This window comes from Eubalaena glacialis, chromosome 20 (assembly GCF_028564815.1).
Source record: "Eubalaena glacialis isolate mEubGla1 chromosome 20, mEubGla1.1.hap2.+ XY, whole genome shotgun sequence".
Lineage (NCBI taxonomy): Eukaryota > Metazoa > Chordata > Mammalia > Artiodactyla > Balaenidae > Eubalaena > Eubalaena glacialis.
This window is the reverse complement of record NC_083735.1, coordinates 33,101,417-33,118,942: the sequence shown is the minus strand read 5'-3', so window position 1 is coordinate 33,118,942 and position 17,526 is coordinate 33,101,417. Positions and strand designations below refer to the sequence as shown.

Here is a 17,526-nt window from a genome sequence, read left to right as displayed (position 1 = left end):
TGGAATGTATATCCGTTTCTTCAGAATCGATGAATGTTGGGAGGGCCCCTGAGCAGTCCCCAAAGCTGATGAGCCTGTTGTGTTCAGGTGCAGTCTATGTGCTACGCAGGAACAGGGGACAGTCTTCGAAATACAGCTTTCCTCATTTTCAGCTCATAGTAAGGATTGTTGAGGAGCATGTCGGACGGTTTGTGGCGCGGGTTTGGGCCGCATGAAGTAAACCAGCTCAGGACAGAAGGTTTGGTCTCACCAGACTGTTGATGAAATTCACGAGGTATTTTCTGAGTCCTTCAAACTAAGATTGCTTCTTATTTGCTTTTAACGCCTTCATGTGCATCAAGGACTGTCTTCTGAAGCCCCAGAAGTATTTTCTTTCTCTTTGGCCTCTGTATCAGGGCTTTGAAACTGGGCCAAGAACTCCTGTATTTTCTTTGCTATGCTGCCAGGCTACTCTTCAGAAGACTTAAAAACTTTGAACATTTCTGAACTATGATCATAAGCTCATCCTTAGTCAACGTCTGTAGCAACTGCAAGGCTAACGTATGTTCTTCCGACGCTGATCATTTGTAGACATGCATGTTGTAGCTCTGATCCATTGACCCAGTGGGTACTTGGGAAAAGCATGATAAATACACAGGTTCTCTAGTAATGATTGTGGTGGGGTGTTTTTGTTTAAAATCCTCTCATTGGTCATGAATGCAAATTGTTTTTCCAAAGCTTCTTTTCCACGTATCTAAAGGATGAAAGACAGATGTTTTCACATTGATTTTCTGATAAAGAAGATAATTCCCTTGGGTTCTGGGAGATTACACCACAGAACACTGAGTACCTGGGAATAGAAATGCTCTAAGAAAGAAAACTGAAGTCCTCTTATAATGTTCTGAATTGAGAAATCATGATACAAAAGGACTTTCATCAGAACCTATAACACTTTTTCATTTAATTTAAGGGGGACCTGGGTTGTAAAGTACAGCTTATTAAGTACTGTGGTTTGGAGCTCCTGTGAGACAAAAATTGGAATAGTTCTATAAGGAGAGATACTGCATGAGGAAGTAACCAGTGGATGATAATAGATTTGACAATTCCAGAAATGAGTATTAGTAGAAACTCAAGTTGATGTCGACTGCTGATAATTATGAAGTCTTGGAGTACTTTTGTGGTGAAGCCTTCCATGTTTTTCAAGATAAGCACAGCAGGAGGAATTGTGGTGTTGCTAATGGAAAAAAAGTTTTTTTTCCCACTTGGATTGAGTCTGTTTGCTGTTTGATATTCATGTACCAAATGGAAAGGGAATCTGTTGAACAAGTGTATCACTTTCTGAGTGAGAGACCTGATCAGTTTTCTCCTCTTTGGATTCTACATCTATAAACAGTCCATCAATTGTAAAACCAACTTTTGGAAGAAGTATTACCTCCTGGATAATCTTTAGCTTGCAATGAGACATCATACGGTGTGACATGATTCTGACTTTTGAATGCTAAGTCATATTTACATTTACCTCTAGAACAAGAGCAGCACTTGGGATATTTTTTGAGTTTTAAGAGCTCCAGTCTCTTGATTTCTTCTGGAATCCAGAATGAGACTTCTACAGAAATTCAATGACTATCAAAGATTTTGTTTAATTCTTCTTGCAGTTGCTCAGTTTCAGATTTTCTGTTGCCATATCAGCTGACAAGTTTCAAATCACAGCTTGCTATCCTTAGATACAGATTTCCCTTCATGAAAATAGTCTACTTGGACATAGATGGAAGTAGCTATGGTCCAAGCAGCCCGCCAGTTTCTAGACATACTTGGGATTTCATGACTTTTTTTTTGGCTGCACCGCACTGCATGCTGGATCTTAGTTCCCCGACCAGGGATCGAACCCGTCGTGACATTTTTAATAGCATAATTTTTTTTACTATAAAATACAACTTTATTACTGAACATTTGGGAAGTAAAAGGGAGAAAAAACACTAATTCTGTCATCCTAATATATCCATATTTTGGTAAATTTGTTTTCAGCCTTTTCCCTATCATATTTACACAGCTTTACATATGCCTTTTAATATGACAACTCATTTTACATATGCCTTTTAATATGACTTTTCATTTATCGTATGTACTTTACATGTTATAGGGTGAAATAACAGGAACTTTTTTTTAATAGTAAGGAAATTTTCAAACATAATCCAAAGTAACGAGAATGGTGCGATAATCTCCCATGTACCCATTACTCAGCTTCAACAAGTATCAATACATGGCCATCATGTTTCATTTATATATCCTTAGAGTATTTTGAAGCAAATTCCGGACATCATGTTATGTCTCTTGTAAATACTTAAGCATGTATCTTTAAGATATAAGGAAGCTTTAAAGACATTACCGCAATGCCATTATTAAAACTTGAAGGAAAAAAAACCCAAATAATTCTTCAATATCATTAGATGTCTGGTCAGTTCTAACAGTGAGTTTTTTTAAATTAATTAATTTATTTTGTTATTATTTTTTTGGCTGCGTTGTGTCTTCGTTGCTGTGCGCGGGCTTTCTCTAGTTGTGGCGAGTGTGGGCTACTCTTCGTTAAGATGCGTGGGCTTCTCTTGTTGCGGAGCACAGGCTCTAGGCGCGCGGGCTTCAGTAGTTGTGGCACGAGGGCTCAGTAGTTGTGTCTCGCGGACTCTAGAGCGCAGGCCCTGTAGTTGTGGCGCATGGGCTTAGTTGCTCCGTGGCATGTGGGATCTTCCCAGACCAGGGCTCGAACCCATGTCCCCTGCATTGGCAGGCGGATTCTTAACCACTGCGCCACCAGGGAAGTCCCTAACAGTGAGTTTTTAAGACAGAATAAAATTTCCTCAATGAATAGCCCATAGTCTACTTAATCATTCCATCAGTACGGGACGGTTAGGTTGTTTACAGTTCTGCGTGATGGTGAATCATGCTGTGATGAACAAATTCATGCCTATAATTTTTTCTCTAGTTGAATTATTTCCTTAGGAAGGATTTCTAGAATTTGAATAACAGAGCAAAAAGTCACATGATTTTTTTTTAATCAAGTCTTCAGCTGTATATGTTGCATAAGGGATTGTTTGGTTAGGCACAGCAGCCTGTAGGCAGAAGACTTGATTAGCCTCACAGTGGCTGCTCAGGGAATGCCTGGCTGGATTTTCCCTCACCCCTGTCCCTGCACGGAATTCTTTGGCCATGTGGTGATAGTAGCCTGTCTTTTATCCTCTTGCCATAAAACTGTGGCTTAGAATTTATTTTCCACAGAATTATGGCCTCCTTCCCACTTCAATCTATCCCTCTTTTTGTTGTGGTAGGTTTGGAATCAAATTTAAATTTCATTTTCTTCAGTAATTAACAACTGTAGAAGATATCAGGATTCTTTTTTTTTTTTTTAATTGAGGTATAATTGACATATAACGTTAGTTTCAGATGTACAGTGTAATGATTCGGTATTTGTATACACTGTGAAATGATCACCATGATAAGTCTAGTTAATATCACAAGATTCTTTTCTTATTCTTCTACCTAAAATGGGAAAGATTGTCTAGTTTTAGAAGGATGAGTCCAGGAAAACCTGATTCTGTTTTTACCATTTTAACAAGGTAAAGTAGAAATTAATAGAAAACATTAAGGTAATCATTTAGTGTTTAGCTTTAATCTTGTTTGGATTACTAAACTGAGGATTCTGGGTGTCAGTAATAGTCTGGATAGGTGTTGTAAAACTGCAGTAAGCAATACATGAGGAATTTGTCTCTGTCTGCTGTTATCATTTGGGGAAGCAGAGTGGGATAGTATCAATACAAAGCACATGGGCTTGGAGTCAGATCTGGGTTCGTTTCCTGACCTTGCCACATTAATACTAACAACAATTTGTATTATAAAAATTGCAAATCATTGAGCATACTACGTGCCAGGCACTATACTAGGCATTTTATATATGTCATCTCATTAATTTTTACAATAACCCTGCAAGATATGTTTATGATTTCCATTTTCCTGCTGGAGAAACTAAAGTTCAGAGAGGGTAAATACAAAGCCAATGGCAGGGCTAGGTCTGTCTCTGTGGTCTTTTTTTCTTTCTGTTGTATTATGGTTACTTTCTTCTTTCTCTCGCCATTCTCCCAGGTTTCCCGGAACACCCTCTTCAGTTTGTGGGGACAAGTTCCCTGCCATTAGGTGCAGTTGTTAGGGGCACTTATGGAAATGGCTGAGAAGCACTAAAGGCCATCACTTCATCCTTCATCACAATATACCCATTGTTATGACACAGACTCTAAGGTGATAATCTGAGTTTAATATATGTATATGATTATAATATATGAAAGAATACCTCAAGGGTTGCTTAGGTAGTTCATATTTTCATTAGTTACTGATCTCCTTTCTTTCCAAAGTTTTCGAAGTGAGGGCATTTCAGCTCATCTACTCATTCATCTTTTTTTTCTCCCAACTTTGCTTTTTTACAGAGTTTGAATTCTTATACAAATGGAGCATATGGCCCACCATACCCCACTGGCCCTGGGACAAATACTGCCTCATACCCAGGGGCTTATTACACATCCGGGTATGCTCAGACCGGTTACTCCACAGAGGTTCCAAGCACTTACCGTTCACCTGGCAACAGCCCAACCCCAGTCTCTCGTTGGATGTATCCCCAGCAGGACTGCCAGACTGAAGCAGCCCCTCTTAGGGGGCAGGTTCCAGGATATCCTGCTTCACAGGTGAGCATTCGCCTGTTGTGTTTTTATTTTTTCATGTTAATGAATGGTATCAAGTTTATTTCTCTGTTCACTTTCAAGAGGTTAGGTTTTTTTTTTTTAAATAAATTTATTTATTTATTTATTTTTGGCTGCGTTGGGTCTTTGTTGCTGCGCGCGGGCTTTTCTCTAGTTGCTGAGAGCGGGGGCTACTCTTCGTTGCGGTGCGTGGGCTTCTCATTGCAGTGGCTTCTCTTGTTGCGGAGCACGGGCTCTAGGCGTGCAGGCTTCAGTAGTTGTGGCACGCGGGCTCAGTAGCTGTGGCTCGTGGGCTCTAGAGCGCAGGCTCAGTAGTTGTGGCGCACGGGCTCAGTTGCTCCACGGCATGTGGGATCTTCCCGGACCAGGGCTTGAACCCGTGTCCCCTGCATTGGCAGGCGGATTCTTAACCACTGTGCCACCAGGGAAACCCAAGCGGTTAGGTTTATATTTTTTAATATTCTATGAATGATCCCATGTTTATTTCTCTGTTCACTTCAAGGAGAGTTCTAGTATGTCTTTATTTGTGCTTCCTGATAGCATATGGGTCCATTTATTTATAGTATCTGTGGGACAGACTTGTGCTGTGCTTCAGCCACCGAAGTCTAGGCCCTATTTTTCTGAGTTTGATGGTCACCAAATCTGCCCCTGATATCTTTAGAACCAAGCTTTTTTAGGTTTGGAGAAAATATTTGCAACTCATTAGAAATACTACAGTTTAGTCCCATAGCAGCTAAAATATACCCTGTTAAGCCGAGAGGAAGCATCTCTGAATCTGTTTACACTAGAATATTTTCATTACTTCTTTAAGTGTTTTTTAGCAATGACCAGTGTATTTCCTTCCTCTCAATCTAGAACCCTGGAATGAGCGTGCCCCATTATCCTTATGGGGATGGTAATCGTAGTGTTCCACAACCAGGACCAACTGTACGATCCCAGGAGGACTCCTGGGCTCCTCCGGGTGCTTACGGCATGGGAGCCCGTTACCCCTGGCCTTCAGCTGCCCCCTCAGCACCACCTGGGAGTCTCTACGTGAGCGAGAGCGCTTCATCATGGCCGAGCAGTGGCTCTCCTCGGCCACCTCCTTCCCCGCCAGCCCCACAGCCCAAGGTAGGAGGCTTCTAGACGTTGTCCTCTTAATGTCTGGGTAATTAAGGGAGCGCAACGTGGAACTTTTTCTGCATTGGTCTGTGTTAAATGGGGACTAACTTCAAAATGTTGGTGGCTACTACTTATAGCTTTACCTAGCCCAGTTTACTTTTTATTTAAAATAGACTTTATTTTTTAGAGCAGTTTTAGGTTCACTTCCTTTTTTTAAACGACAGGAGAATGCTCATTTACTAAAGTAGTTGTAATACCATCGGAATGTTAGACAAAATCAAAGATTAGATTTTATTACCTCAGTCTCCTGACAGAAGACAAAACCAATGTGAAATTGCATGGTTTTATTAAACCACACACTTGAACATCATTTGCTTGCGGCCAGGTTCCTTTTTAAGATTTGTCTTCAGGTTTTATCTCTTTAGGGGAAAAAACTATATAATTCCTATGTATTAAGTCACTGGACGGATTGTGAGGTGATAGGGATAGATTATGAGGTGTTCATGATGATGACCTGTCTCAGGGTAGATTCCAGCCTTTATACTCAGGAATTCTCTTCCTTTTATCTTTTTAGGGCTGTATTCTTCTCAAATGATTAAGGAGGGCCGTCCACTTTTATTGGTGGGGAGTCTTTTCATGTACCTTCCTGGTCAGGTGAAAGATGTGGGCTAACAAATCTGATGTTGATGGATCCCCATTAAAACAGCTTTTTTCCCCTCTTTGCTCTCCTACTCCAAGGATTCCTCATACCCCTATAGCCAATCAGACCAAGGTATGAACCGGCACAACTTTCCTTGCAGTGTCCATCAGTACGAGTCCTCGGGAACAATGAACAATGATAATTCAGAGCTCTTGGATTCCCAAGTCCAATATAGTGCTGAGCCTCAGCTGTATGGTAATGCCACCAACGAACATCCCAGCAATCAAGATCAGAGTAATAATCTTCCTGAAGAGTGTTTATCTTCAGATGAAGGGACTCCCCCAAGTATTAAAAAAATCATACATGTGCTGGAGAAGGTCCAATATCTTGAGCAAGAAGTAGAAGAGTTCGTAGGAAAAAAGACAGACAAAGCATACTGGCTTCTGGAAGAAATGCTAACCAAGGAACTTTTGGAACTGGATTCAGTTGAAACTGGGGGCCAGGACTCTGTCCGGCAGGCCAGGAAAGAGGCTGTTTGTAAAATCCAGGCCATACTGGAAAAATTGGAAAAAAAAGGATTATGAAGGGATTTAGAACAAAGGGGAAGCCTGTTACTAACTTGACCAAAGAACTCTTGATTTTGGTTAATTACCCTCTTTTTGAAATGCCTGTTGAGGAGAAGAAGCAATACATTCCAACTTTCCTTTGATATAAAACTTGAAAAACTGGTAAAGGACTTGGAAGAACAGTTGGGTTATGAGTTGTTTTCAGTTTTCAGACCAATGAATGTAATAGGAAGCTATGGAGTTATCAGTATTGCCAAGTAGACTCACCCCTTAAGAAATTTATGGGTATCTGCAAGCTGCTTCTTATCAGCGGGAGGGAAATCCACCTTATGTAACAGGCTTATCAGAAACCTACCGGATAAGACTGGATGTTGTCTGAGACAAACAGGCTCTGTTTTTTTAAACATCTGGATTACTTGTCACATTTTTGTACATTGTGACCGCTTTCACCGTACACTTTGTGCGTAAATTATAGCTTGGACTTTAGCCTTCTTGGACCTCTGTTTTGTTTTGTTACTTGTAGTTCACAAATATAGTGTTATTCTCTACTTCTTGGTACATTTTGTAGTAATATGTTTAATATAATTACTCAAGAGACTATACTGACAGCCAGATAGTATGGCAGTTCTGGATGAATTTATATCTTTTCACCACTTGAATATATTGCACTGTGTAGTGAGTTCCTGAGGTAGATTGTCTCCTTTTTTGTATAGATCATTAGGTTAGAGTTTTACCACTTCTATTTTTCATGTTACTATTGGAAGGTTAATTTGGAAATGGCATGGGTATAGGAATGAAAATGGGGCTATTTCCTTTTTCGCTGTCTTAATCGTATTTGGATGAAGATCCACTTTAAAATTTCCTTTCTTCCCCCTTAATTATCTTTTTACTACAGCTGCTTCCGTATGGAGCAGTGTGATGAACACAGATTAAAAATTAAATGCCACAGCACGTAGAAATAATAACTGCAAAAGTAATAAATACAACCATTTGGGAATGCTATTCTCCATCTAAAATATTAGCTTCACCATCAGGATCCCTATGAGCAGATTTCAGCTCAGTGTATCTGCTCAGTTTACAGTAAGAAACAACGAGGGTAAAAGAGGATTCATGCTCAGGGAATGAATCAGCCATAGCTAGAGTGGGAAATTGTGTTCTTCTTTTAAAGGTAGATTTGATGTTTATCTTTGTTTCCCTAGAATAAATTGCATAGACAGTATTGCCTGTTTTATAAAAAAGATGTTTACCATCACTAATAACATTCATTTTAGAGCCAGATTTAAGGAAGGGATATTGAAAGGGTCTTAGCTGGATTTGCTTGGGTAGCTCTATGCTATCATGTAGAAGAGACTTAGGTAGATAACTTACTTTTTTCATCTGAAGTGAGTTCCAGTATGCAGTATCTGTTATTGGAAAAACTGCTGTTTCTTAATAAGATATCCAAGTGATTTTTTTTTCTTGACTGCCAGGCCTATTAACAAGAAAATAAATCCAGCCATCTCCTCTCCTTACTAAAAAAACCAATACAAACATATTATATGACGAGAAGAAGTAAAGTAAAAATATTGGCCGGGTCTTAGGTTGGTATGAGTGATTTCATGAGATAATATGGTGACAATTTTATTCTAGGATTTTTATTTTTGGCCTAATATAAGAATGTTACAAAAGGCTTTTCTATGAAAATTTAAAAGTTGTACTTGAAACTAAATATTTAGAAGGGGGAGAACCTTAAAGCTAAGTTAACATAAACCAGTGAGACAATGACTAATACAGAAGAGAACACTATTTTTTAACTGAGTGCCCAAGACACCAATTTCCCTGAAGTCTTGATTTTTTTATCTATAAATCACACATTATACACACACGCCCATATATATGTGTGTGTGTGTTTTTTAACAGTTTTTTTTTTTAGTTTTGAGATAATTTTAGACCTCCTGAAGAGTTGCAAAAACAGCGGTTTCTGTATACTCTACGCTCACCTTCCCTTTACATTAACATCTTACATAGCTGTAGAACATCTGTCAAGTTAAGAAATTAGCCTTGATATAATGCTATTAACTAAAGTAGAGAGTTTTGAAAGTAGAGATTTTCTAGTCTTTTCACTAATGTCCTTTCACTGTTTCAGGATCCATTCCAGGATCCTGCCTCGCATTTAGTTGTCATGTCATCATAGCGTCCTTCGATCTGTGACAGTGTATCTTGACACCTGATGCGGTAATGTATTTCTGGTGTTATTAACCTTAGCCACTACCTGAGGTGGCATCTGCTAGGATTCTCTGCTGTAAACTTACTATGCTTTCCTTTGTAATGACTGAATGTTTGCTAGAGATAATGTGAGCTATGCAAATGTCCTATTTCTGCTTAAACTTTTGCCCACTCATTTTTGTATCCACTGGCAGATCTTGCTTGTTACTACTGTGGTGTTCGAATGTGACTTTGTTTCTCTTATTCCTTCTACATTTATTAATTGGATTCTTTCTGTAAGGGAGGGCTATTGCTTCTGGATTTATAATTTTAATTATAATAAGATATTCAGGATAAGTACAGACTTAGAACTTAAAGGTGTAAACCATGTTAAAATGATTCCAAATGCCAATGTCAAGGAAAGGAAAACTAAATTGCAACCTGTTCCAGAAAATGTAGTGAATATAAGAAGGAAAATAGTATTCATTTTTTTTGTGGATATGATTCAGTTCTTAGTATTGACTCTAGACTGAATTCAAATTTTTTTTGGTATTTCACATCTGGACTTTTAAAAAGTGTCTAAGTTTAATATTACTTAGGGGATAATTTCTGTCAAAATCTTGAATAAAGTTATCCAGATCTGGCATGTTAAACACAACTATGTTCTCTATAATAAGCCACTATTGTTCCAAATATAAACGGCAATGTAAATATTTAGATGAATTTAAGTCCCAATGAAGTATTAGCAGGATGGGCTGGTCTCTACATTGGTGGTGGGGAATTCTTTAAAGTGCTTTGAAAAATGGGGTTTTGAAAACAGTTCTGTAGTTGGTTAATGTAATACCATTAGAGGTGGGAAGATTTTTTTTTAGGTTGAAGAGTATGGATTAAATTGGCGTTAAAAAAAGTTTTTTGGGGGATGGATACTTGATGACTGGAGTTTTTCATCCTTTTTTCTTTTTAAAAAAGTTATGAGTTTGAAGACTCAAATAATTCTATGGAAGTTAGCAATTTAAAGAGTCAATTCTGGGACTTCCCTGGCGGTCCAGTGGTTAAGACTTCACCTTCCAATGCAGCGGGTGCGGGTTTGATCCTGGGTCTGGGAGCTAAGATCCCACGTGCCTCGCGGCCAGAAAACCAAAACATAAAACAGAAGCAATATTGTAACAAATTCAGTAAAGACTTTATAAAAATGGTCCACATCAAAAAATAAAAAAAATCTTTAAAAAAAGTCAGTTCTATGAAAAGGAGCACTCTTCTGTTCCACTCCCATTTTTCCTTCTACAAAAGTAACTACTTTCGATTGAGTTTTTTAAAAAAATTATCTCCATATTTTTTTAATAACACAGTTGTATTGCTCCCTTTTGATTTATCAGCTTTAGGTCATTTCTACTGATTTTCTGTTGTAGAGGATGAAGGTTAGGTCTCTCTGCCTCTACCATACACACATCCCAGCTCTCATCCCTCCAATTTCTCAATCCACTTATATGGTAATTCTGTTGTACGTTATTATACTATGTAAATGCTGCCCAGAGCTCAGTCATGCAGTAAACTGCTTACTTTTCTTTTCCTGAACAACTCCTTGTTTTCTCTGGAATGAATCATTTGTCATACTTATTTTGTTTGCCTATGTGCTTATGACAGATTTGACCTCAAACCCTTTTGTCTAAATCTTCTCTTAAGATGCTCAGACATATTTTATCAATTTTAGGCTCCTGTAGAAGCGTTCCTGGAGCCCTCTGACTGCAGCACTGGTATGTTCCTGGTGCATACTTTCATTCTGGTCTCTTCTGTTCATCCTGGAGATTCTCTCCACCCCTTCTGTTGGATTCCTTTTTTCCATAGCCTGTGTCGTTCTCTTTCTCAGTTTATTCCCTCATTTTGGTAGAGCATGTTCCCCAGTAGCTTCCTGGAAAAGGGTGCATAGGAAGTAATTTTTTTCCATCTTGCGTATTTGAAAATGTGTTTTCATGATCCTTTGTTTAAAACTTAGTTTTTCTTCCTGGAAGCTTGTAGGATATTTTTGTCCCCTCTACAGTACAGTGTTGTTGTGGGTCTGGGCATTTTACTGGGCACATTTCGTTCTGGAAACTCCTGCCCTTAAGTCCTATAACATTGTCTTGGGTTTTGTTTGTTTGTTTACTTTCCTCCTCTGCTACCCTAATCTCTATTACGTCTTTCTAGAATTCCTGCTGTTTCTGTTATAGATCTCTTAGACTGGTTCTTTGGTTTACTTATCTTTTCACTTTGATTTTTTGCCTTTTTGCTGTACTTTGTGGGGGATTTACTCACCTTTATCTTCCAACTCTCCACTGAATTTTGTTTCATCTATCATATTTTTAGTTTCTAGGAATTTTTTTGTGCTCTGTGTTCTCTATGGGATTCTGCTCTTGTTTGTGGGTGTAGCATCTTACATCTCTGAGGATATTAATGATAATTTCTTGATTTTTTTTTCTTCTCAAATAATGAATTTCCTACAAAGTTGCATTTTCCTTTCTTTTTCAATCTCCATCTTTTTCATGTTAGAGATATTTTTCAGATGTCTATTACTTCTTGGTTGTGTTTTTTACAGTGTTGTTATACTGGACACCCCAAATTGCTTCTAGAAAATGCTTCCTGACTATCCTGTTTAATTATTATTTTTTCATAATCTTTCTTGGAGGGAATAGCTATTTTGAGTTGAAGTTGAGAAGGGAGGATTATCTGGATAATTTTTACTCCTCTGTGAAGACAAGAGGGCTTTATACTCTATGTGGCTTTTCTCATCAGGAGTGGTGGGCAGTAGCACATTTGTTGTAATAAAATGTGAGGCAGAGGAGATGCCAGCTGCTGAGAAGGGAGGACTTAGGGGTTTCTGAGATCAGGGCACATTTTCTCTAGCCAACTTTTAAATGTTCTTTTATTTTGCAATATATACCTTATCCTGGTAAGCTAATGCCAAGGGTGTATTGCCAGATAAAATATAGGACTCTCAGTTACATTTGAATTTCAGATAAACAACAAGTCATCTTTTAGTATCAGTGTGTTCCACATATGGCATGGGACATAATGATACTAAAAATGATTGTTTTTCTGAAATCCAGAATAACTAGGAGTACAGTCATCCCTCAGTATCCGTGGGATTGGTTCCAGGACCCCGCCGCGGATACCAAAATCCATGGATGCTCAAGTCCCTTATATAAAATGTTGTAGTATTGCATAAAACCTATGCATATCCTCCCATATACTTTAAATCATCTCTAGACTAGTTATAATACCTAATACAATGTAAATGCTGTGTAAATAGTTGTAAATACAATGTAGATACTATGTAAATAGTTGCCGGGTATGCAGCAAATTCAAGTTTTTGGAACTTTCCTGAATTTTTTTTCTTTCCAAATACTGTCAGTCCATAGTTAGTTGAGTCCGTGAATGTGGAACCGATCGATAGGAGTACCAACTGTATTGTATTTCTTATTTTTTATTTATTTATTTTTTTGGCCACGCCGCGTGGCTAGTGGGATCTTAGTTCCCTGACAAGGGATTGAACCCAGGCCCTCGGCAGTGAGAGCGCGGAGTCCTAACCGCTGGACTGCCAGGAAGTTCCCTATATTGTATTTTTTTTCATTAAAGTTTTTATTTTGAGATAATTGTAAATTCACATGCAGTTTTATGAAATAATTCAGAGCTTTCCTGTACCCTTTACCCAGTTTCCCTCAATGGTAACATCTTGCAAAACTGTACTGTGATGTCACCGCCGGGATATTGACATCGATATGGTCAAGATACAGAGCAGTCCCGTCAGCACGACTCTTCCTCCTGTTGACCTTTCACAGCCACACCTGCTTCTCCTTTCCCACCGTGCTAAACCCCTGGCAACCACTTATCTGTTCTCCATTTCTAAATTTTGTCATTTTGAGAATGCTATATAAATAGTATTGTATAGTATGTAACCATTAGAGATCAGTTTTTTTTTTTTCCACTCAGCATAACTCTCTTGACATTCATCCAAGTTGTTTCCTGTATCTGTAGTTCTTTTTTATTGCTAAGTAGTAGTCTGTGATATGGATGTACCACAGTTTGTTCAACCATTCACCTCTTGAAGGACATATGGGTTGTTTCCAGTGTGGGCTATTATGAATAAAGCTGCCATGTACATTCATGTACAGGTTTTTGTGTGGACATAGTTTTCATTTCTTTGGGATAAATGCCCAGGAGTGTAGTTCTGGGTCATATCATACTTGCATGTTTAATTTTTTGGAAACTACCAAACTATTCTAGAGTGGATGTACCATTTTACATTCCCACCAGCAATGTATGAGTCTCTCTGCATTCTTGCCAGTATTTGGTGGTGTCACTATTTTTAATTTTAACCATTCTGATGGGTAGGTGGTGATATCTCATTGTGCTTTAATTTGCATTTCCTTAATGGTTAATGAAATTGAACATCTTTTCATGTGCTTATTTGCCATCTGTGTATTCTGTTCTGTAAAATGTCTGTGTGTGTCTTTTGCCCACTTGCTAACTGGGTTTATTTTAATAGACTTCTTATTGTAGAATAGTTTAGATGTACAGAAAAATGGTGATGATACTACAGAGTTCCCATATACCCCACACCCTGTTATTGACACCTTAAATCAGTGTTGTACGTTTGTCACAATTAATGGATCAGTATTGATACATTCTTGTTGACTAAAGTCCATACTTTATCCAGATTTCCTTTGTTTTTACCTGGAAAACACCGTTTTCCTCTTCCAGGATCCCATTCGGGATACCGTATTACGTTTAGTCATCATATCTCCTTACGAACCTCTTGGGTGTGACAGTTTCTGAGACTTTCCTTGTTTGTTTTTTCTTTGTTTGTTTGGGTTTTTTTTTTTTTTTTTTTTTTTGGCCACGCTGCACGGCTTGTGGGATCTCAGTTCCCCGACCAGGGATTGAATCCGGGCCATGGCAGTGAAAGCCTGGAATCCTAACCACTAGGCCACCAGGGAACTCCCATGACTTTCCTTGTTTTTGATGACTTTGATAGTCTTGAGGAGTACAGGTCAGATATTTTGTAGAATGCCCCTCAACTGGGATTTGTCTGATGCTTTTCTCATAATTACACTGGGGCTTGGGTTTTGGGGAGGAAGACCACAGAGGTAAGTGCCCTTTCTCATCATATATCAAATGTATATACTATCTACATAGCTTATACTGTTGATGTTAACCTTCATCACCTGGCTGACGTAGAGTCTGTCAGGTTTCTCCACTACACAGTTACTGTTTCTTTTTTCCCCCTTTTCGTACCGTATTCTTTGGAAGTCCCCGTTTGCAGCTCCACCCTTAGGGGATGGAGAGTTACCTTCCACCTCATTGAGGGTGTTTATCTACGTTAATTCTTTAGAATTTACCTGCAAGGTAGATTTGTTCATTCTCTCCCATTTATTTATTTGTTTGTTTACTCAGTCATTTATATCCATATGGACCCATAGATATTTATTTTATACTTTGTGTTATGATCTAATGCTACCTTATTTATTTTGTTGCTCAGAATGTCTTGCTTTGGCCATTGGGAGCTCTTTCAGTTGTGTCCTTTTGACATACCCCCATGATTGTGTGGGGTTTGTTTTTTTTTGGAACCCTCCTCACTTTCTGGCACTACATGATTCTTCAGGCTCATCCTGCATATTTCCTGTTCCAGTGCTAGAACCAGTTGCTCCAACAAGAAGCCCTTGTCCCTCTTATTGAAGAATGATATTGAAACCAAATTTGGGTTCCATTGTTTGTCTTTTCACTGCTGAGTTTTAAGAATTCTTTGTGTTTTCTAGATACTGGTCTTTTGTCAGATTGGTGCTTTGCAAGTATTTTATCCCAGTCTGTCGCTTGTCTTTTCATCCTCTTAACAGAGTTTTTCACAGAGCAAAAGTTTTTAATTTTGATGCAATCCTATTTATCAGTTTTTCCTTCTGAGAACTTTTGGTGTCACGTCTCTAAGAACTCATTGCTTACCCCCAGTTCCTGAAGATTTTCTCTTATTGTTTCCTAAAAGTGTTGTATTTTACTTTCGCATTTGCTACGTTTACACATGCTCAGTCCAACAACCCTAGCCAAGAGGAAACCTTGGCTTGATGGAAACCTCCAGGGGCCCAAGGAGACACCTTGCTGCACAGCTTCAACTGAAGTTATCAGCTCAAAACAGTCTTCATTGAAGTGAGAGGCAAATCACTTTCCTCAAAGTGGGAAAAAAAAAATCTAAGATTATTCAACTTGAGGGCAGGAACTATTCAGTTGTGGCTATAAAGTAATAAAATGCATTTTTATGAATGGTTTATGGACTTATAAAAATCACCAACTTGGGGCTGGAAGAGAACGTCACACTGATGTCTCTATGGTTCCTCTAGTTCTAACATTCTTTTATAAACAAAGTCAGTAAGTGGTACTTGCCGCACAGCAGCAGCCTGTATATTCTTGTTTAAAATGTAGATTCATGACCCCTCTGATTAACTATCTTGGGTTTCGATCTGAAATTTAAAGAATCTACTTAGCATACCCTTCTATTCATTAGAGTTTGAGAATCACTGTCACAGCCTGGCCTTGTTATTTTATTGTCAGATCATCAGAAACAACTGCGGAGTTTTCTCAACTTTTGATGCTGACGTGTCCACCAGGGGTTGAGAACTTCTGTCTCCAAAAACTGTGTATCCTCGTAGCACCTAATGCCTTGATAGGCACTCAACACAATACCTTTTGAATATTGAAATATGATTTATTCTGGAAAGAAATGGGAATTCAAAATTGATGCCTAACAATTATTCCAACTTTAGATGTGAAATTCAGTGGTTTCATGACCCTTAGACTGTTGCTTTTGCTCTTTAGGCAGCTTACTAGCCATTAGCATTATCTTTTGCACTGGAGCATGGAGTCAGCAAACTACCACCAGAGACCAAATTTAACCCACTGCCTGTTTTTGTAAATAAAGTTTTATTGGGACACAGCCACACCCTTTGGTTTACATACTGTCTCTGGCTGCTTTTGTGCTACAGCAGAACTGATTAGATGCCACAGAAACCTTACAGCCCACGCAGCCTAAAATATCTATCTGGCCCTTTACAGAAGAAAGTTTGTTGCCTACTGCGCTGGAGCATTGAAAGGGAAAAAATAGACTTTGTTTCAGATTTTACCTTTTAAGCCTTTTTCTGGTAAAAGATTTGATATACCACTGCAACAGCAATAGCCAGTGAAATTAACTGGTGGTTTCTTTATTTTTCAAATTAATTTATTTTATTTATTTATTTTTGGCTGCGTTGGGTCTTTGTTGCTGCGCGCGAGCTTTCTCTAGTTGCGGCAAGCGGGGACTACTCTTCGTTGCGGTGCGCGGGCTTCTCATTGCGGTGGCTTCTCTTGTTGCAGAGCATGGGCTGTAGGCGCGCGGGCTTCAGTAGTTGTGGCATGTGGGCTTCAGTAGTTGTGGCTCACAGGCTCTAGAGCACAGGCTCAGTAGTTGTGGTGCACGGGCTTAGTTGCTCTGCGGCATGTGGGATCTTCCTGGACCAGGGCTCGAACCTGTGTCCCCTGCATTGGCAGGCGGATTCTTAACCACTGTGCCACCAGGGAAGCCCAACTGGTGGTTTTTCTGAGAGATATCATAAGATATTCTCTCTTTCTGAAACTACCTACCTGCTGGGCCTTCTTGGAAACCTAGAATTTATACTTAAGGCAGTGTTTCTCAAAGTGTGGATCTCATGCTGTCTGCATCCAGATCACCTAGAGGGCTTGTTTAGAATGCAGATTCCTGAATCCCACCGAAGACCTACTGAATGAGAATTTCTGGAGGTATGCCTGGACATGAGATTACTCCCTCTCTTGTAACTAGTGGTGTATCTGGTCTCTGTCTTTGTTGTAGCAGTCAACGTGATATATTTATTTTTTTTTTTTTTTGAGGTCTGAACCCAGAGTATTTATTGTCACGGTAATATGAAGAAATGTTCATATTCCTGTGTTTTGTTTTTTTTTTTTACATATATCTCTTCTTTTTTGGATTTCCTTCCCTTTTAGGTCACCACAGAGCGCCGAGTAGAGTTCCCTGGGCTACACTGTAGGTTTTCATTAGTTATCTGTTTCATACATAGTAGTGTGTATGTGTCAATCCCAGTCTCCCAGTTCATCCCACCCCACCTCCCGTTCCCCCTTGGTGTCCATACATTTGTTCTCTACGTCTGTGTTCAACAAGATATATTTATTTGTTTACCTGCTTGTGTTTCCTATTGAGACTGTGAACTCCTTCAGGGTAGGTATTGTGTTATTCATTGCTTTTGTATTCCAAGCCCCAGATTAGGTACATTTAATTGTTATA

The 17,526-nt window shown here is 38.9% G+C and overlaps 1 protein-coding gene and 1 pseudogene across 2 annotated transcripts in view; one reads left to right on the top strand and one right to left on the bottom strand.

Annotated features, from left to right (window-relative positions):
- BAG4 (BAG cochaperone 4) overlaps positions 1–7,574 on the top strand; it is a 28,136-nt gene extending 20,562 nt beyond the window's left edge. For both annotated transcript variants that reach the window (XM_061177590.1, XM_061177589.1), the window contains 3 exons: positions 4,449–4,703; positions 5,574–5,828; positions 6,558–7,574. In XM_061177590.1, the coding sequence (XP_061033573.1) occupies positions 4,449–4,703; positions 5,574–5,828; positions 6,558–7,043 (996 nt within the window). In that variant the 3' untranslated portion in view covers positions 7,044–7,574. The remainder of the gene's footprint in view (positions 1–4,448; positions 4,704–5,573; positions 5,829–6,557) is intronic.
- On the bottom strand, positions 227–1,788 carry LOC133081466 (origin recognition complex subunit 3-like; annotated as a pseudogene).
- Positions 7,575–17,526: the final 9,952 nt, after the last annotated feature.